Source organism: Myotis myotis, unplaced genomic scaffold (genome assembly GCF_014108235.1).
Source record: "Myotis myotis isolate mMyoMyo1 unplaced genomic scaffold, mMyoMyo1.p scaffold_m19_p_3, whole genome shotgun sequence".
NCBI classification, from domain to species: domain Eukaryota; kingdom Metazoa; phylum Chordata; class Mammalia; order Chiroptera; family Vespertilionidae; genus Myotis; species Myotis myotis.
In genome coordinates, this window is record NW_023416335.1 from 171,752,537 (window position 1) to 171,774,751 (window position 22,215).

Here is a 22,215-nt window from a genome sequence, read left to right on the forward strand (position 1 = left end):
ATAACTTTTAATAACTTTTGAAATCTTAACAAGTGCAGATCTTGCCTTCCTAAATATATTTCAGCCACAATTTATGCATTGTGACAATAAGCATTAACAATTTTTTTATTTTAAAAATTAGTCTAAACACAGTCCTTCATTAATCATGACTATCACCAGTGTATCCTGAGAGGTCACGATCTAGAACAGCAGTTCTCAACCTGTGGGTCGCGACCCCTTTTGGGGTCGAACGACCCTTTCACAGGGGTCACCTAAGACCATCGGAAAACACATATATAATTACATATTGTTTTTGTGATCAATCACTATGCTTTAATTATGTTCAATTTATAACAATGAAAATACATCCTGCATATCAGATATTTACATTATGATTCATAACAGTAGCAAAATTACAGTTATGAAGTAGCAACAAAAATAATTTTATGGTTGGAGGTCACCACAACATGAGGAACTGTATTAAAGGGTCGTGGCATTAGGAAGGTTGAGAACCACTGATCTATAAGGAGAAATGGGGACTCTAACAAGGTTGCAGAAATGTAGTGAGTGCAATGCTAGGGAAGCGAGAGGGACAAAAGCAAAGAGATAAGATAGCAAAGCAGACTCTCCCATTACACTGTCAATTTTTCAATTGCTAAGAGCAATATCATTTCTACTTTTCCCTCTTCAGCACCCAACACCAAGTCTTGCATGGAGTGGACTCCAGAAACATGTTACAGAAGCCAACCATTCACGGTGCTGTTGAGCGTCATTGTGGAGGTGGTATGTGTGCGAATTCTAGAGGAAAATGAGTCCTCTGGGCAGACAACTTACTGGAAAAAGAGGATTGGCAAATGCAAAGATAGACATGGATGTCCATGAAATGTCGAGACCTTCAGCATGGCTAGAATGTAGAGTCAGGGCAGCGTGGCAGGAGGCCAGGGAGGCAGGCACAGGGCATACAGAAAGAGTTTTGATGCTACACCAAGGAATTTGGATGTATTTCATAGATAGCCTGGAACAACCAGGAAATTTCAGGCGTGATTAGATTTTTATTTTAGAAGAAATATTCTGATAATTTCCTGGAGGCACTAGACCAAGGCAGCAGCAGTAGCATAAAAATAAATGAATGGGATAAGAAGATAATGTCAAATAGTATAAAATCTGGTGGACAAATGGATACTTACTTTTTGGTGAGGGCGTTGGTCTGGATATGACCACAAGGATTTTTGTTGGCAAGTAGGAGATACGAGAGAAAAAGCAGATTGATAGGGAACAGAAGTAATAGAGAAAGTAAATTCAATTTTGAATGTCCTGAAACATGGGTATTTATGGGACATCTTCACTGGTAATTGAGAATTATGACGAAGAGCTCAAAGGAGCAGACTGAATTAAAGATGTACGTTAATAGTTGAAGACAAAACTGTGGAACAAAAAATATGTAATGTAAAGAAGTTCTTGTATGTCACTCAAAACAGCTCCACCATTAAAGGACTCCAAAGGAGTGTGGTTTCATTGCCTCTTTCTACCTCTGTAGTTAGACTCTATACTAAAATATACAGGGTGTCCCAAAAATACATACACACTTTAATAGCTGATGGTTGTTAAATAAAAATGAAATGTCTTAATAAACACTGTCTTTATAATTATTTAAAGTGTATAATACATGCATTTTGGGGGACATCCTGTATTTGGGAAGACAAACTTTAATGCTGAGTTTTACTTAGTGCTGGTGGAAGATTGATAGCTACTGAAATCTACTACCCTCTTGGGCACAAGATCCAGATGCTGTCTTGACATTATGCTGAGAACAAATCAAGCAAATTAGAGGAAAATATGCTACAATTTCACGAACTTCATCAGAAACTACTGGATTTGTTTTCTAAAGGAAGGTCTCAGAGAACCCGAATAAGTTATTTTAGAGAGGAGGTCTTTCAAACAGGGGTGAGTAATAAAAATAACAATTCTCCATGTTATAAAACTGCACTTTGGGGAGTACATGGAAGAATTAGGGTAAATCTAGGATATGCAGTTAGTTAAATCGAGCAACGTGACCGTGATCGAGGCGGCTCTGAAACACATGAAGCCTAGTTGCACTTTATCTGGATTAATTTAACACAAGGTTCCCCCTGGTGTTCAAAAGTAGGTATAGCAACCCAAACCCAAATCTGCATTCCTGTTTCATTTACTGATTCTGTTGTTTTACAGTGGTTTCTGGACTCTTTCAGAAAGAGAAATCTACTTATTTGACACACTTATTATATTCCCTATATGTTACTAAGAGTTACATCCTCTTGGTTGGTTTGGTTTGGTTTGAGTTTGTGAGCTGTGTTTATTTGTTTTCCTCAGTGCCCATTCCATTTACATGTCTGGATACTGCCCAAAAGGAAGAGACACACTATTTCAGAAGGGAAGGAGATTTGTACCACTGCGTGGCAACTATGGCGAGGCACTGTTTTCATCCCTCCCTCCTTCCCTCCTTCCTCCCTCTCCACCCAAGGCCAACACATATTTACTGAGGCCCCACTGCTCTAGGTGCTGGGGATGCAACCATGAATGAGATGCAAAGTTCCTGCTATTGTGACGCTTAGACTCTAGTGGCAAAGACAGACAATAAACAATTAAAAAAAAATAAAAACAAAGAATACCAGTCTGAAATGAGTGGTACAGGGACTAGAGAGACATAGGATTCAGGGAATCCTGTCTGAGAAGAGAACTGAATGAAATGAGAAGCGAGCCAATAGGATATCTGGAGTCAGAGATTCCTGGTGGAGAGATGAGCTGGTATATTCAAGACACCTCAGGGAGGTGAGGGCTGAGCACAATGACCAGAAAGTGAGGTAGGAGAGGGTTGAAAACAATAATCAATAAAAACATACTAAAAATAAAATAAAATCACAGATACAAAGTGTGTGAGCAGTGATTTATCCTAGTCCCTTTTTTCCTTATATGTTCTTATTGATTTCAGAGAGAGGAAAGGAAGGGGAGAGTGACAGAAACATCAATGATGAGAGAGAATCATTGATTGGCTCCCTCCTGCATGCCCCACATTGGGGATCAAGCCTGCAACCCAGGCATGTGCCTTGAAGTGGAATCGAACTGTGACCTTCTGGTTCATGGATTGACGCTCAACCACTAAGCCACACTCGCCAGGCTATCCCACTCCTTTTGACTCCAAAGACCACAGCCTCTCCACTGCTGAGCTGCCTCTCCGCGGCTGTCTACCTCTGACTGCAGGGTAGGTGTGCCTCGGAGACACATTATGATCCAGAACCCAGGTCACTCTAGTCCTTTTCAGAAAGATGGGCTCATCTTTGCATATTGTAATCATCCATGATCACTGACACTTTCCTTGATACTTGGAATGCTCGCCTGTAGTTTTTTAGAGGAAGCAGATCAGTCAGTACCAGATCATGGGCTCTGGAGCAGGACTCCTGGGTTCCTACTCCCTACCACTAGCTGGGAGGCTCCCCGTGGTCTTTGTCCTCTTGTTTTATCAGATTTTAAAATTCAATTGGGGAAATGGTCGTTTTTCATCCTCAGTTTTTCTTTTTAATGTTACTAGGACACATTGTTAGTGGGAAGTGCTATTCTCAGAGCCTTGGGAGGAAGTGTGGGCTAACACGCGTCATACAGGGAAGAGGAAACCGCAGGAGTGAGTAAATACCTCAAGCCGTCAGCCACATGGAGCGCGATCCTATGCTGCAGAGTCCGCGTGAGACTGGCTGTGTCCTGCTGCAGCAGGCGGTCCAGGGAGCCCTTGGGGGCCAGCTCCATCACCAGCATCCGGGGACGAATGCCAGCCGCCAGCAAAAAGACCAAGCTGGGGTGGTGGTGGTGGCAAAGCACCACCAGCTCCTGCAAAAGCCAATCATTTCAGAGGAACAGGACATCCGCTCTGACCCAAGTGTCTCCTGCCTTAAGTGTGTCCACACCCTGAGATGGTTTCGCTGGGTGATTCAATGATAGGAAACTGTTTCTTCTGTGAGCCTTTTTACGTTTCCCACATTTTTTGGAATGAACAGCTGGTTTTTGAAACTATAGTATGAATGAACATTTTAAGTTCTATTTTTCTTTTTGCTCTGCATTCATCAGAACATTTAATTCAGGGACAGGACACACCTGTAGTCATGCTAACAGATCATGTTAACCTTCTCAGCACCAGATTCTGAGTAGCCACCACTAATCCACTGTAACTGCTTTGCAAGGTACAACCTGCCTGTCGATCTCTGATTTGATGAGAAACGTTTCATGTCTAAGGCCACAGAAATCTATGCTATGGCCCTCTCCTCAAAACCCCACAGGTGTAGATGGCATCACTCTCTCCTGAACACTCCCTGATGACTTCCCATACTCTTAGATTAAAATTCCACATACTGCTCGGCATGCATGGCTTAGAGGTTGGGCGTCGACCCAGGAACCCAAAAGTCATGGGTTCCAATCTGTCAGAGCCGCATGCCCAAGTTGTGGGCTTGATCCCCAGGAAGGGCGTGCAGGAGGCAGCCCATCAATGATGTTTCTCTCTCAGGGATGGTTATTTCTCTCTATCCCTCTCCCTTCCTAAAAAGCAATAAAATATCTTTTAAAAATGTAATGTATTACCAGGTTTATTCATGGACATTAAAAAAAAATCCTATGCACTTATATAACCTTCATAGCCTGGCCTGATCTCACCCCAGCCCACCTCTCAGACCCCATCTCCTTTCTCTCTTCTTTTCATTCACCACCCCTCTGCCATGCTGGTGTTCATTCAATCCCTGACACCCACCCAGCTCCCTCCTTATAGCCATAGGTTCTCTGCCTTTACTGATCTCTCTTCCTAGAAATCCCTTCCCCCTTCACAGAGCTGAAGGCTTCTTGCCATCCAGATCTTAGCTCAAATACTCTCCCTTCCTCAGAGTGACCTGTCTCAGGTCGCCCTTAGTAAAGCAGTCCCCACCTGCAACAACCTCTTTCCAATCCAAGAAGTCAGAGATGCCATTTTAGCTTGAACAGAGAGGTCTCTGTTCTGATACCATTTTTTTTTCCTAGACCACATAGTGCGAAACTTCATCATCTCCTTTAGGATACTGCTGCTTTTTTAATTCCACATGCTTCATTCTGCCTATTTCACTTTACTCTGAAACTGTAATTTCAATGAAATGTATAGCTTAGCTGATTTTAAATGGATTCATCTTTTCAGCTGTGATTTCTGCAGAAGCTCTGCTTGTTAACAACCAGCTTCAAAGATGGGACGTATCAGTGCCAACTGCATCTATCAGGAAACCGAAGTGTGGAGCAATCTGCCAGCTGAACGAGAAAGGCTGAATGCCCTGAGAGGGGCTTTGCCAAGGACAAAGGCTTCAGACAAAGTCTTTGAAGATTAAAATCTTTTTTCTCCTATGTCTGATTAGCTGAGTTGGTGAAAACAAGTCAAGTTAGCTCTATTTTCTTTCACAGGCAGAAGCCTAGTCCAAATTTTCTATTCTAGAAAAGCAGCTCTAGAAAAGAGCAAAAGAATGCAATCGATCAGCCGCAACTCCTGACCACTGGCAGAACGACCCTCAAAAGGTAGCACCAAACACTAAAATGTTTTCATTTGATTTTCTTTTCTTTTTTTTAAATTTGATTTATTGAAATATTGATTTTGTTTATTTTTAATCCTCACAGGAGGATATGTTTTTATTGTTTTTGGGTTTTTTTGTGTGTGTGTGTGTTTTTTTGTTTTTGGGGGTTTTTTTTTACAGAGAGAAACATCAATGTGAGAGAGAAGCATAGATTGGTTGCTTCCTGTAGAGACGATGCTCTAACCAACTGAGCCATATGGCCAAGGCTCTTTTTTTTTTTTTTTTTTTTCTTAAGAAAAAGCATATTACTCACACTCTACTGTTTCTCTTTTTTCTTTCTTTCTTTATTGATTAAGGTATTACATATGTGTCCTTATTCCCCTTTTGCGCCCCCCCCCCAACTCATGCCCTCACCCTCCTGTTGTCTGTGTCCATTGGTTATGCTTATATGCATGCATACAAACCCTTTGGTTGATCTCTGCCCCTTAGCCGCCCCCCTCCCCTACCTTCTCCCTGAGGTTTGAGCATCTGATCACTGCTTCTCTGTCCCTGATTCTGTTTTTGTTCATCGGTTTATGTTGTAATCCACAAATGAGTGAGATCATGTGATATTTATCTTTCTCTGACTGACTTATTTCGCTTAGCAAAATTCTCTCCAGCTCCATCCATGCTGTTGCAAATGGTAGGACTTCTTCCTTTCTACAGCAGCGTAGTATAGATGCACCACTGTTTTTTAATCCACTCATCTGCTGATGAGCACTTAGGCTGTTTCCAAATCTTAGCTATGGTAAATTGTGCTGCTATGAACATAGGGGTGCATATATCCTTCTGATTGCTATTTCTAGTTTCTTGGGGTTTCTATTCCTTCTACCATTTCCTTGGTTCACCTAGCTGTCCATGCACTAGTCAGTCCTGTATACATGTTTAGTGTTCCGGTTTTCAAAGAGTTCCCTGAGCACATTAACGAAAATTTGAAACATACATTGAAGACTAATGACTTAGGCTGAAAAATCAACTTATATAACAAGTTGTTTATTAGCTATTCTTTAGCAGTGGTTCTCAACCTTCTGGCCCTTTAAATACAGTTCTTCATGTTGTGACCCAACCATAAAATTATTTCGTTGTTACTTCATAACTGTTATGTTGCTACTGTTATGAATCGTAATGTAAATATCTGATATGCAGGATGGTCTTAGACGACCCCTGTGAAAGGGTCGTTCGAGCCACAGGTTGAGAACCGCTGCCTTAGAGCTATAGTGTGACTTCTAGTACTAATAATTAAAATTACTCCAGAGTATTTTGCACAGACACAAAATTATTTTTATTATTCATAGTAACTAATATATTGTAACTGTGCCTTTTCTAAGTTATTTAGATTCAGATTCAGGCACAAAATATTTTTTTTAATGAATCAAGGGCAAAAGAAAAAATGAACAAATTCAAAAATATAATTGATTTCTGGTATAAGATGGCAGATTGGATTTTATCTCTCTTCTCACCCTGTCTCCCTCCCTCATTCCTACTGTCGGGAAATGTAGGGCACGGCTATAGGGTTAAGCCTCGGACTGAACTATTGGCAAAGCCACAAACAAGTCCCAGCTTAGAGGGCACAGCCCTCTTAGCATAATTAGGCTTGACCTTATGACACTCCCTAGATCTTATCTGGGAAACTAATGGGCTGAGGGAGATGTAGCAAGTGCTGCCAAAACAAGTGAAACTCACAAGAACATTGTAACTATGGTGACCACTAACTTGTTTACCTCTGGCTATAAAATAAAGGCTCAGCTTGCCTCTGGATCTCTCTCTGTGGCCTCAGCCAGGCACAGGAACATCCACCTAGCCAGGGGTGGGCAAACTTTTTGACTTGAGGGCCACAATGGGTTCTTAAACTGGACCGGAGGGCGGGAACAAAAGCATGGATGGAGTGTTTGTGTGGACTAATATAAATTCAAAGTAAACATCATTACATAAAAGGGTACGGTCTTTTTTTTTGTTAGTTTTATTCATTTCAAACAGGCCGGATCCGGCCCGCGGGCCATAGTTTGCCCACGGCTGATAGACCCAGCTTATTCTCTTTGTCTATCATTTCTTCATCCTTCACCGCCCTCACTTGGGCTTTCGAACCCTTAGCTGAGTTGACTTGGCACAAGGAAAAACTCAGAAAAAAAGAAATAAATCCCCACCAGTACTCAAAACAAGAGAGGGTACTGGAGTGACCACTCTGGTTATGCATTCAACATCCAGTCACTTTTCTTTCTTTCTAAGAATACCTTGCTTCTTGCTGGGGTATCCAACCTTCACCCATGCAGCCCATCAACTTTAGGGGGAACTGACCCCATCTCCAGCCTTGGGATAGGTGGGGATACTCTAATACCTTTGTTAACGTAGTGATTGGTTCAGTGACACATAAGCCAATCAGCACACAGCATTACCCTGAACATAAGTGCTTGTTGAGAAAAGAAAATGTGATTTAATTGAGGCCAAGAAACGTTTTTAAGTGGGCTACTGTGCATAAATTTTGATTCCTTTGAAATACAAGACCTCAAAAGAGGTACCCTTTTTCTTCTGTACATGTAGTATATAACTATGAAGCCTGAAAACAAGAATTATCAGAAAACTGTCTCTTCTTTGTTTTCAACAAGATAAACACAAAACTTTTTTCCTCCATGAAGAGAGGACAACGTGGGATTTCATGATTAAACTAAATAAACTTTGGGGGGAAACATGGTCATCATTTTGCATTTTCACAAACATGTGTAATACAAGAGTTCTAGGAGATTAACCGTGTATGGTTGAATATGGTAATGTTATTGGATTTCTTACCTGTCTTAACAGTCTAAGTGATGTATGTTTATTAAATATCTTTACGGCCACTTCATCTCCTTCGTAGGTTGCTCGATACACTGATCCAAAACTGCCATCACCTTTTGAAAAGAAAGTACAAAGCACATAAGTTAATCTGTCCAAGCAGAAAAACTGAATTGTGTCTGGTGTAATTATACCTGTTGTATACTTGAAGATAAATCGGACCCGCTTGCTTCATTGAATCAAGTCTCCTTTAATGATGCCTCTTCTTTCTTCTGCTCCATAAACTAAGATGGGCCTATAGGTCTTATCCCTAGTCTTCCTGTCTTCCATCTACACACTCCCCACTCAATGACCCCATCCACTCCCTAACTTAATCCCTACAGACAGGATTTTCACAATTTCACAAGCTACCCACTGAACTCTATTTACAAATGTGTGTTGGGAGATTTCCACTGACATGCTCCTCCAAATCTCACATTCAACCAAAAGGCACATTCATTATCTTTTCTCCAAACTAGTTTTTATCCCACCTTCCATAGCTGATAAAAACAAAACTCTTTTTGTGGTTAATCTGGAGTCAAAACTGAAAAAATTATCATAGCTATTTGCCCAATGCCTTGCATCAAAGCTAACTGGTAATCCACTTTGTCTTTTTGAGACTGAAAAATGGCTGTATCACTCATTCAAAAACCTCTTTATCTGCCTTCCAAACCCTGGAAATTAAAGAAAGTGCAAGGATATATTTTATAGATATATGTGCTTCCATGCTAGTCTCATCCTCATCTCAAACCTAATCTACAAGACTGTGTGCAAAGCAAATTCTATATCCGAAACATTAATTTAAAATATATCATTCCAAAAGGGGAAAAAAACATTATGATAAATATATGAAAACACCAAAAAAACCATGATAATACAATTATATTTGAAAATTTTATAGATTACTAGGAAAAATGCACCCTACATTTTATTCTCAAACTAACAAAAATAGTTACCTAAGAGAAATTCGGGAGCTTGTTCAAATTCCAATTTATCACTGTTCAACATAATATTTCTAGGCAGGTCAGCCAAAATCAAGTCAGGAGCAATCTGGGATATTGGAAGGGTGAGCCTTGGTTGATCTGGATTTACTAGGAGGTCTCCTGAGAAGTACATAAAAGGCATATAAATTTGTGATTATGACTTTCACAAGTTTACTATTATTTCTAATCAGTCCTTTAGGTTTTCTTACCACTCCTATTTTTTTTCTAGAAAATCTGATAAAGTTTTAAAGGTTAAATTAATATCTATCTATTGGAATTTTAAAACTCATTCCTAGGTTCACTCATTAGAAAGCAGAATTCAGAACTGCCTTAGACTATCCAACATCTGACTAGGACATTACCTATCTTTTGTCACATTCGTGGAGCACTTATTACATGGCTGACATGTTGCTAAGTTATTTCCATGTATAATCTATTTTAATTTTTATAATAATTACATTAAGTAGTTTTGGTTAGTATTCCCATTTCACAGATGAAGTTATGTTGCTCATGTGGCAATATTCATTCTCTAAAACCAACATTCCTCTCAATTTAGAATACATGCTCTTACGGGTAACAAATATAATCCATTTTCCTGAATTTTCACTATAATTGAATGTAATATACTCTAACACATCTCCCATGGATAAGAATAGTCTCTACATTTATAACAAAATTCACTTTACAAATATTGAGACATCACTTAAAAACATCTGTAAGTTGCATCAACACATACCTTCTTCTGCTTTCTTCATCAAGTCATCAAGTAAGATTTTTTCATGTTCTTCGCCATCATTAAAACTATATAATGCCCATTTCTTCAACAAAGTTTCTCCTTCACCACAAATATCAATCTCCAATAACCCAGGAAACCATTCTTCCATGAGAGAATCAATGTGGTCCACAACTTGTCCCAAAATAATACAGCCTACATAATCCAAAGAAGAGCTCATCACCGCCCTATTGGAACTTTATTCTGTCACAAAGCTAACAAAGAGAAGCTATAAAGTTTGTTTTTAAGTTTAGATTTCTTTAGTGGTACAGTTCAACGTTTTGAATTAATTTCCTTACCTTTTCTACAAGAAGGAACTGTAATTTTTAGGAAACTCTCTGGATGATTATCTAAAACTTCAGATTCTACCAGGCAATAAGCTTCAGGAGACCAATTCAAATAGATGCCTTGTCGCCAATACATTCTGTTTGGGCGAAGTGCTCGTTCTGAAAGAAGTTTAAATGGACCCAGTTATATCCATTAATTATTAACTACCCCATAAATTAAAGGTGGGGGAAAAACTGCACCCCCCAATTGACAGTAATAGAGATATATTTGCTTTGAAAAAAAGTATTGAAATAATGATTGTTAGTCCTCATCTTAGGTATTAAATATGATGCTAAATATTTTATCCTTAATTTTGCAACAACAACAACAATGAAAAAAACACACAACACAAAATATCCAGTAGATAACCTAAGATAGATTTCAGGTTTATGGTGTTAAGTAGTTTAATATGTGTAACAGATGAAGAAAGAGAATCAAAAATAAATTCTCTTTAAAAAGAAGTTGGTGGTCATGCTCAAATCAAAACTTTCTGAATGTTTTAATGCAATGTAACTATCTAAATGCTGGTTCATCGCAAGCAAGATATGATTATTTCAGAATATAGTAACAGTGGCATCGTGTTTATTCTTTTTTTTTTTTCTTAAACTCCTCAGGGATTATGCAGCAGAATGGAGCCACTATAGTCTCTACGCTGAATGGTCTGAATGGTCAGGATGTTACAAGTCATTGAGTAAAACTCTCTGACTTTGCAGTGCTCATTCCTAGTTTTTCTTTGTGCTGTGTGTGTGTGTGTGTGTGTGTGTGTGTGTAAGAATGCCTGTGTGTGTATGTTTAAACCAGTGATTCTTGGTAATCCACCTTTTAAAAATATTGCTTCTAATCTGCTTTGGCATAGAAAGCAAACTATTCATACATATTTTAAATGTGTCTAAAATATGAACAAATGGGCTTCAAGTGAGGACCTGTGGAATTTTCTTCTTGACAAATTGTTACACTTATTTGACCACATGTCTTTATATTGGCCAATATGAAGTTGTATAAGCTTATTTTCTGATTTTCAGGTGCCTTAAAAAATGAGTAAGCTCTGTGAAAATTGCATGTTATTTTTAATGTATTTTCCCCCTAACTTCTCTACATATTGTCTTCATTAAATACTTACCTCTACCTGAAAGCATGTAAGGTGAAATTTCAAGTAATCGATTGATTAATCTTGACCAAAATCCCATTGGAAAATAAGGCATTTCATATAGTCGAATGATAATTTCAGAGTTCTCACAATGGGGGAGCTCTATCACAGGCCTGTGGTCAGACAGACTAAAGGGAAAAGGACATCGCATCATTACATAGTTTTATTATAAAACACCCAACCATGTTGACCAAAGTGCTTTATGACTTGAAGTTGATGAATTGAAGATAAATATTCAAAGCAATTGCATGTTTTTCTTTTGCTACATACTCTTCCTATTTTAAAAACCCAATGGTCCAGCTATTGCGGCTCAGTGGTTGAGCATCGACCTATGAGCCTGAAGGTCACAGTTCGATTCCTGATCAGGGCATACGCCCAGGTTGTGTGCTTGATCCCCAGTGTAGGGCATTAAAAAGCAACAGATCAATGATTCTCTCTCACCATTGATGTTTCTATCTCTCTCTCCCTCTCCCTTCTTCTCTGAAATCAATAAAAATATATTTTATAATTTCAATGGTTATTTAATAAATTCAAATGCATGCTCAGATGTAGTAGAGCATGAATTTTTTCAGTATTCTTATTTATACTAATAAATAAATTGTTATAATTGGTTATGCACAAACAAGTATCAAGCAAGGGATTATATAAAACTTGAAAAGATTGCATGTCCAAAAAAAAGTATATATCTAATTTTAGAATCAGTCACCATCCATCCAGCAATGCAATTTGCACTTTTCAATGTCATATTACTTTCTAACATTCCTCAGATGCTTCTAAAGCAGTAAGAAAAATTTCTATAATACCAGGCCAGAAATTAGCCCTCCATTGTTTCCCCTCTCCTCTCAAAATTCACTGCCACAAATTCTTTTAAAACTCTGATAAAAAATCACTATCTCCCCAGAATTTGTCTGATAGAACTCTCTCATTACTGTGTAAGGATACACACACACACACACACACACACACACACATACACACAAATCTCCACTATTTACCTTTATTAAATAAACAGTTGTAAACCAAATAGTAATTATAGACATGAAATAAGTCACTCTGTCTTTAAAATGTCAAATGTAGTGTTTTCATTAAAAGTGTTTTGCTTCAGAAGAACATTTACACAATAAGCAAAAATAATACTTAGTACATTAAACATAGATCAAAGTTATTCTGACAATTAAAACAATATAATAGATGGTGAGTTTCTATAGGGTAGTTAAATGTTAAGTTTTTGGTTTACCTGCTTGGAACCAGCAAATATTCTTCTCCTATTGGCAAGGCAATCTGAAATTTTTCTAGGAGTTTGAAGTACTGTTGTGTGTAGTTCTTTGGAAATCTCTTTTTCTTTGAAAGAAATTTTTCCACACTTCTACGTGAAATAATTCCTTTAGGATATTTTGGACCGCCTTCTACTTTCTCTGTCAAAATCTGAAAGATTTACACTTATAATCACTGGAATTTACTTTGTGAAAAGTTTTGAATTTAATGCATTTTAGTGAAAATAATCAGAAGAATTGTAACACTGTCAAATATAACACAGGACCTAACTTCCCTAACTAGCAGCCATGTTACTTAGAAGCCTACTCCCCACACAAAAAAGCATCCACTCAAAAAAAAATACCCTCACAAAATTATTAAATTAAGGAATTCAGATCTGAAATTATGAAGATCCTCCAAAGCCAATGAAGCTCAAAGCCTTCCCCAGTTCCCATCAGCAGATCAATCTCATACCCTGAATTCTTATTACAGTTTCATTAATAATATATTTCTAGGGAAATTATCTTCCAGACTATGTTATCACCAATGGTTTCTAATAAAACTTTCACTATATATTTATGTGGTAGAAGGTGTTTTTCCTCAATGAGAAGAGAGGCAGTGTAGTACAGTTTACTAATTTTCAAACAAAGGCACTGCTGCATTTTGCTGGACTCCGCTCAGAGTCGATATCTGTAGGTTTGGGATAAGGCTTGGGAAACTGCTTTTTTAACAAGAAACCCATGTGATTCTAACATGGAAACTATACTTTTGAGCTTTGATCATCATCATAGCAGTTAAAAACATAAGTCAGAAGAACCCAAGTTCAACACAGGCTCAATTTCTAATTGTGTGACCTTGGGAAAGGGTACTTAATGTCTTCAAGCCACAGTTTCCTTGTCTGTAAAATCTATATATATAAAAGCCCAAGCGACCATTTGACCTTTCGACCATTCTACCATTCAACCAGTAGCTATGATGCGCACTGACCACCAGGGGGCAGACACACAGGCATGGAAACATGGAATGGACTGATAAATCTCAGAGGGAAGGGGGAGAGAGATTAACTGAAGATCTTATATGCATACTGGAGGCCCAGTGCACGGATTCATGCACCGGTGGGGTCCCTCAGTCTGGCCTCCAGGGATTGGGCCAAATCTGTGCACTGGGCCTTCGACATTTCCGGGGAGGTCCCAGATTGTGAGAGAGTGCAGGCCAGGCTGAGGGACCCCACCAGTGCACGAATCTGTGCACCAGGCATCTAGTGAGATAATATAAGTAACTGTCTTTACATATGAAAACATGCTCAAAGTCACTAATCATCCAAGAGATGCAAATCAAAACAACAATAAGGTACCATCTCACACCTGTCAGAATGGCTATCATCAACAAATCAACAAATGACAAGTGCTGGAGAGGATGTGGAGAAAAAGGAACCCTCATGTGCTGCTGGTGGGAATGCAGACTGATGCAGCCATTGTGGAAAAATAGTCTGGAGATTCCTCAAAAAATTAAAAATGGAACTCCCATTCGACCCAGTAATCCCACGTCTGGGAATATATCCCAGGAAACCAGAAACACCAATCAGAAAGGACATATGCACCCCTATGTTCATAGCATCACAATTTATTATAGCTAAGATTTGGAAACAGCCTAAGTGCCCATCAGCAGATGAGTAGATTAAAAAACAGTGGTACATCTACACAATGGAATACTATGCTGCTATAAAAAAGAAGGAATTCTTGCCATTTGCAACAGCATGGATATATCTAGAGAGCATTATGCTAAGTGAAATAAGCCAGTCAGAGAAAGATAAATATCACATGATCTCACCCATATGTGGGATTTAATGAACAACATAAACTGATGAACAAAAATAGATCCAGGGATAAAGAAACACTGAACAGACTGTCCAAACTCAGAGAAAAGTCTGGGGGGGAGGGCGGGGTTGGAGATCAACCAAAGGACTTGTATGCATGCATATTAGTATAACCAATGGATACGGACACTGGGGCGGTGGGGGCATATCCTGGGGGGCGGGAGTGGCACGGGGGGTCAATCAGAGAAAAAAGGAGACATATGTAATTCTTTAAACAATAAAAAAATAACTGTCTTTAGGTTGCCTTGAGATTTTTGGCATATAGTAAGTCCTCATGTGTTAGCCATTACTATCTACATATCCCTATTCATTTTACTTAGCCAAGTTCATTTTTAAAAGAGGTTTGTGCTTAATTTCTTTAGTAGATCTATGTTTAAGGGATACTTAAATAGGAGCAAACATTATTTACATAATGTAGTTGTCTGAAATGTTGGATTGTAAAATCCTTGGGCTCAGGACTTTTCTTACTCATCTCTGTATTTCTATTTTATACAGATAATGTTTATTGAATCAATAAACATAATGATATCCAACAAAAATGTATAATGAGTTGTTAAAGAGTAAAAATTATATTTTGATGTCAACTGTAATCAAAAAATAATTTTTTTAAACAACCTATATTTTGGGACATATCCCATATTGTATACTTTATAGATGTCCCAGATCATTCTTACAATTTAGGTGGTAAAAAGAATTGTTTGGTGTGTTATTGTTATTAAGTGACTATAACCTTGTCTAACAACTCGTGCTCTGCTACCAACCATATTTTATATTTTCTCTGTAGCACTTTGTACCACCTGACATGTAAGTGCTTCTTATTGGTCATTTCCTCCCATTAGAATGTCAGCTTCGTGAGTATAGGGATGCTGTCTTGTCTAGCACTACAGTCCCAGCACCAGAACAATATCTAGAACACAGTTTGAATAAATAAGGTTAGATGGGTGGATTTTGAGAAAATGAAATTTGTAGCATTTTATCCTAGGGTTAGATTTATAAACACTGCTGTCAAACCACTTTGTCTGAAATCCCAATGTATAATTTTGGATAAATTATTTTACCTCCCTGTCACTTAACTTCTTCACCTTCAAGATGAGAGTTAATACAGTACCATTTAAGAGGGCTGTTCTGAGAAGTAAATGAGATAATCCTTGGAAAGCACACAGTAACCCGTGTATTTAGGAAAGCCATCCTTATATACTTATGCTAATTCATTTTACTTAGACCAATTGGTTTTAAAGGAGGTTTGTGCTTGCTTTTATATATATATATCTGTATGTGCCACCATTCTTTGTGGTAGTTTCCAAAGATGGACATATCAATTCCTTCTCTCCCTATACATGCATGCTGCTCAGTACCTCAGGAAGTGGAGTCCATTTCCTCTCCCCTCGAATCTGACCTGGCCTGGGGTTGCTCCATCCACTAGCATGTGGCAGAACTAACATTACACCAGTTCTGGGCCTAGATGTTAGGAGAAGGAGCCACATGAGAGGCACACAGAGGAGCACCAATGCACCAAACTGTGAGCATAGTCTTCTTGGACCCTCCAGCCCAGTTCAATGAGGAAAGCCACTGGAATGACCCTGGCCAAGGCCTTGCGGACCAGACCACTCAACTGAGCCTAATCAACCACAGATCGCTTAATAAACACAGCCGACGTTTTAAGCCTCCAAGCTTTGGGGTATCTTGTTAAAAGGCAATAGAAAACGAAACATTATCTTAATTTTGCCACTTTAAAAGACCTACTAATATTCCTTCAGCCTAGTAACTTATAAGGCTTTCATAAGCCCTTTTGCAAGTAATGAGAATTTTTCAAATTCCTTCACACGTTACCAAGACTAAATTGCCATGCAAATTTTTTAATACTCCACCCGATTAATTCAATAAGCCCCTTTCATATCTTGTATCATACAGTTAAATGAGTTTTGCAAACTTCTCTGTGTGTTGATGGAACCTTCTTAAAAAAGTGTAGTGACCTAACAGCTCAGGGCATATAGAGGGAGGGTGGGCTCATTAGCACTTCTGCACCATGAAATTAATCCTTTCCTTGTTTGCTGATTCATGCAGGCAAATATCCCTATTTATTTTTCATGATGGGTATTGGACAAGTCATTCTTGTTTAAACTTGATTATTTATAGCTTTCATTCTTTATAAAACTCAGTGAAAATGACATTGCAATTCACTGTATCAGCATAAACAGAATTGTGCTATTTATTTTTTAAGTTAATAAGAAATTTAAATTATCATTTTATTGACCTTTTAGGCCTATATTTTAAAATAACTTGGAGCTATTCAAATTCTTGAATTGGTTTTCACTTAAAGTAACATGTTTACAGTCTAACCATTCTAATGAGATGAACTTTCATGGAGTTTCAACTTAATTATTCTATAGAATTATCAGAGAGTTTATTGTGGTGATGGTGGAAATCTGCTTTTGCTAATAGATTATGATTTGCATACAAACCACTTCCTTAATCCACCTACTCTAATAGTGTCCACATGTGTGCAGCTTTCAATGTTCCTAGTTCACATAGAAAAATATAACTTCTGTGTGCAACATCCAGCCTTTTCTTGACTAGATAGAGCGTGATAGCATGCCACTAGGACAACAAAATCTTCAGGGTTGAATATTTAAAACTCCTTTTGCTGTTGAGAATGCATCTACTGCACAGATTTTGTTGCTGTTGATTAGCTCCATACTGGCACACTTTCCAAAACTGCTTAAATACATCTGTACGCTTTTGAAGATTTTTTTTTTCATTTCCTAAGATAATAAGCTTTAATCACCAAATGTGTCAAATATGAAACCAGCTAACATATACTGCTCACTTACACTGAACTAGAGAGGCAATGTAGAAGTTAAAGTTGTTACTATCCTTATTTTGTAAGTAAAAAAAAAAAACACAGGCTTAAATCATTAAGAAATGTCACAAAGTAAGTTTCATAAGAGATTTGAGTAGAGGTCACAATGGCTCAGAGTTAGTACTCTTGACCAGTCACTTTACTGGCTCCATTATCATGGAGCAGATGAGTACAATCACACTTTCCATGGCATATGTGCAGAAGGATAAAAAGCTACCTAATAATAGCTACCAAAATAGTCATTGCTACCACATTACAATTGATTGCCAATTAAAATAATGTTTCAATATGCTCTTAAGTTCTGTGTTATAAGATTTAGATCCAAATAAGTTTCTTTAGTTGGACTTTAGGAACTATCATTCAAGATTAGCTGAGGGAATTTAATTACCATTATAGTTTAATTGGAAGAGAGACTCCTAATGTAAGAAGATATAATTATTTAAGGGATTCTGGGAGCCACATGCAAAACTATAAATTATACTCATAAACCAAATAAATGCCAGTGAATGCAGATGCTAGAGACATCCTCCCTGAGCTCACCTCTGTTTGTGAGGGTGATTTTGCATCCGCAGCAATATGTGGTAATGTCTGTACACATTGGTGGTGAAAAACTAGGAAGATGCTACTAATATTTACAGGGTAGAGGCCAAAGATGCTGCTATTATCCTATAATGCACAACAAAGATTTATCTGGCCCTAAGAGTTGCTGTTGAAAACAACCTGAGCTGGTGTGTTCTCCCTGAGTGACATTCTGTAGCAAACCTATGTTGATGGATTGTTATAACTAATTAATATAAACTCAATGGTAATTATCAATAGAAGAAACAATTTTCCATATGAAATATAAATGAAGAAAAAATAGCTATTACTACTGCAATCCAAAGTTTTCAAAAATTGTAAGCATTTAGAACTCAAATCATTTCTCTCAAGAGTCAAAATTCCCCTCCATGTTGTCTAGATAGAGGTTGCACAGGCTCAATGATCCAATTTTCTTATATATATTTACTCTAAGGATTTTCACAAAGTTTTCATACAATTGACTATCAACCAAACCAAAGATATGATCAGGATCTAGGAAAGCGCCATGGAACTCAGTGGTACAAACATCCGTCATTACAGACATTAAAGGCGTGAAAGTAAATTCTTAGGTACCTTCCCTTCTTCCACAAAGCTCTTCTTTAAGTAGTTTTTTACATGAAGTGCCCTATAGTTTTCTATATTTGCTGTAGTTTCTATCTTAACTGAACAGCAAGTCTACAATGTTCAATGCTCTGGGTGCCATTTATTCTCCTTTTCAATCATTACCCCATGTCACAAAAATACAAGACACCAACCTGTGCCATGACTTTACAAAGCCACTTGGGTTCCACAAAATATAAGTTACTTAACTGCAGTGCTGGGTCTTGAAAATGAAGAAGGACCCCTGGAGTAAAAAAAATCAAACAATGAAACATGAAATCTAGAATATACAAACATCAAAGAGCAGGAGAATCTAGTCCAACCTCCTCATTGACATGTGAGACAATGTCAGCATGGGCATCCTAGCTCTCTAGCCCTAACATCCAATATTATAAAGAAGTATTTTTTAATGATATTGAGTGATCATATATCAGCATATTTGAGACAATGCCATGTATTGCAGGGCATCTATTTACAAGCAAACAGAAATTCATAATTTTCCTTTTGGCTTTCTAAATATGCAATACAAAGACACATTTCATTTTTCAAAAAGAGGTAAGAGACACAGAATATCCTAGGAAGCTACTGGTTTAAGAATGATGGGAAGAAGGAACAGATTATAATCCACGTGAAAAAAAATTTTGATATAAAAAATTATATGAAATTTAATATAATTTCATATTAAAATATATTATTTATAATTTAATAAATTATTTATACTGATCAAGTACATAATTGAGAGTTGTTATGTATGAGGCCATGCTGACAATATGTGAAATAACAGAGCAAGATCTGCACTCATAGCTGCATCTCAGGCAACCACTGATTCTCAAAGTGCCCCATTAGACCATTCCAATAATAATTCTCTTCTCCAGTAGGCAAGCCACTTCCACACACACTAAATTCATTTGATACTTTGAAAGGATGTGCCTTATACTCAGGCTTCCACAGCTCCTGACTAGTACAGTCAAGACCTGGAACCCACACATTTTAACTTTTGCTTTTTCCATTGTTGCCCTTAGATGGTTTCCAATGTTTTTCTTATGACATGACATATGATTTAACATCAATGCACAGGATGATCTTCCAAGAAGAGAGACATCAGTGACCTATGAAAGAATTCTGGAGCTATTCTGTTAAGTAGCGACTGCAAATTCTAGCACGGTTCAGATCCATCTTTATAAATTACCATAGCCACGCTTTGAAAAAATCTGAAACAAATAAACACCCAAACCTGATTCATTTAGGAAGTGCACTGCATGAGGAAGCTCATTTTCATCTAACTGCAGTTGATTTTCTTTCACGAGTTGTAATAATTGTTTCCGGTCAATTACAGGAAATTCAATTGGCACATTTTTACGCTCTGATAAAATGATTTTCTCAAGTTCTACATAGCAGTCTGGAATCAGCTGCCCAACAACAGGCTGATCTCGGATCTATGTGATTAAAAATGACAAGCTGTAAAAAACCATTGTATTCATATATTTGTCAGGTGGTGGGTAAATTCAGTGCTAATAGGTTTAAAGAACGGGGCATATCATTCAGAAGTGTGTTTTCAACTAAAATCAAAATGTGATTTAAATCATTTAAATTTTGAGGGATAAATAAAATGGTAATAAGATAAAAATATGAACACAGAAACCAATTTGAAAAGACTATCAAATAAAATAGTATGGAATTATTTACCCAGCAATCCAGAAAATACATAGCAAAAACCTAACCATAAATAAAAGATTTTCTGTTTTTTGAGACATTAAACATATATGCAATAGACATGCTAATATAAGCAATCAGTACTACAAGAGCTTTTGAACCTTGCTTATTAGATGAAAATATCCACACCGTGAGGTAAAACATTAAATCCTGTTATTTGCAAATGTTATATTAATGTACATATCAACAGCGAAGCCTGGAGACAGACATGACATCTCCTCACCTAGACTAGGCTTTTTGTAAAACCTTAAACTTGAGAAAATAAAACGTCATCTAAAAACACTGACAAAAGAGGATGACTTCTGTTCATTGACACTCTGACTTTAATAACTGCATACTAGCCCTGACTGGTTTGGCTCAGTGGATAGAACATCGGCCTACGGTTTGATTCCAGTCAAGGGCATGTATCTTGGTTGCGGGCACATCCCCAGTAGGGGGTGTGCAGGAGGCAGCTGATCGATGTTTCTCTCTCACCGATGTTTCTAACTCTCTATCCCTCTCCCTTCCTCTCTGTAAAAAATCAATAAAATATATTTAAAAAAATAACTGCATATTATTTGAAAAGTAAAATAAAAATATGTTAAATTGCCTTAAGATGATGTTTCCGATAATGACAGTCTTTTCCACACATTTTTTTCCATAACCAGGAAAAATCTAATTTTAAATAGAAATACAGCTCTAACAATAGTAACTAAAATGCCTTTGAGAACCACCAGGTGGCAAACTCTCCCCATTTCTGGACCCATGAATATATTCTTGTACGTTGTTTACCTGACATACCAAAATTCCTACCTAAATTATTAAACATATTACAAATAGAAATTGGGTTTATAAACACACATAAAATTTAACTTGCTCTTTTTCTACTTGTAACTAGAACCTTAAGGAGCTTCATTTACAGCTGCCATACCCATTATTTACATATTGACCTCCGAACAGTAATTTGAAAGACTGTGTTCATCTATCCCTTGCCCCAGAAAATTAACTATAACTACTAATCTCCACTTTTCACAATCCTTCTCTGCTTTATTTATAATTTAAAATAAAACAAAACTTCAGGTTGAAGTTTATGTTTTAACTCAAGGAGACAAACCTACAGTTATAAATAAACAAGGGTTTTCACAGATAGCAAATCATGTAGAAAAAAGATGAATTTTATAGGACTGGGCTCCAGGGCCAACAAAGAATACCTGCTAATGGGTTGGACAAATTGAAAGGGGTATTGTTCTGTTTTGTCCTATTTCTTTTAATTTGTGTCAGGTCACCAACAGCCTCTCTCTCTCTCTCTCTCTCTCTCTCTCTCTCTCTCTCTCTCTCTCTCACACACACACACACATACATACATACACACACACACACCAGTTTTATTCTAGAGTTTGCACAGATACATGTTAATAAAGGTGAGACAGGAAAATATTAGAGAAGAGCCAAGATAAAAGAAAGAAGAAAAAATGAGAGGGCAAAAAGAATGATCTCCAGTAGATTAAAAGCTGCTATTTGAATATGGGTTGAAGCACTGCAGGGAGAAAAGAATATTAAAGGTCTAGCAAGCTCGTTGGTTCTAGGTCATCGAAAAGAGTCACTATTCTGCAAAGCAATCAAATGAATTTTCGAACAAAAGTGCCAGAGTGATGTATACATTAGCAATATATACCTTTCTTCAAATAACATTTCTATTTTTTCAAAGCATTTCTTTTACATCCTTGCATGATGTTGCCTTCAGATTTCATTT

The 22,215-nt window shown here is 37.5% G+C and overlaps 1 protein-coding gene across 6 annotated transcripts in view; it reads right to left on the minus strand.

Annotated features, from left to right (window-relative positions):
- The window catches only part of LRRK2 (leucine rich repeat kinase 2), a 122,357-nt gene that overhangs the window by 21,162 nt on the left and 78,980 nt on the right, over positions 1–22,215 (minus strand). For all 6 annotated transcript variants that reach the window (XM_036297040.1, XM_036297038.1, XM_036297041.1 and 3 more), the window contains 9 exons: positions 20,005–20,206; positions 18,926–19,014; positions 12,839–13,026; positions 11,575–11,729; positions 10,427–10,573; positions 10,092–10,283; positions 9,329–9,475; positions 8,349–8,449; positions 3,647–3,837 (listed from right to left, as the gene is read on the minus strand). In XM_036297040.1, the coding sequence (XP_036152933.1) occupies positions 3,647–3,837; positions 8,349–8,449; positions 9,329–9,475; positions 10,092–10,283; positions 10,427–10,573; positions 11,575–11,729; positions 12,839–13,026; positions 18,926–19,014; positions 20,005–20,206 (1,412 nt within the window). The remainder of the gene's footprint in view (positions 1–3,646; positions 3,838–8,348; positions 8,450–9,328; positions 9,476–10,091; positions 10,284–10,426; positions 10,574–11,574; positions 11,730–12,838; positions 13,027–18,925; positions 19,015–20,004; positions 20,207–22,215) is intronic.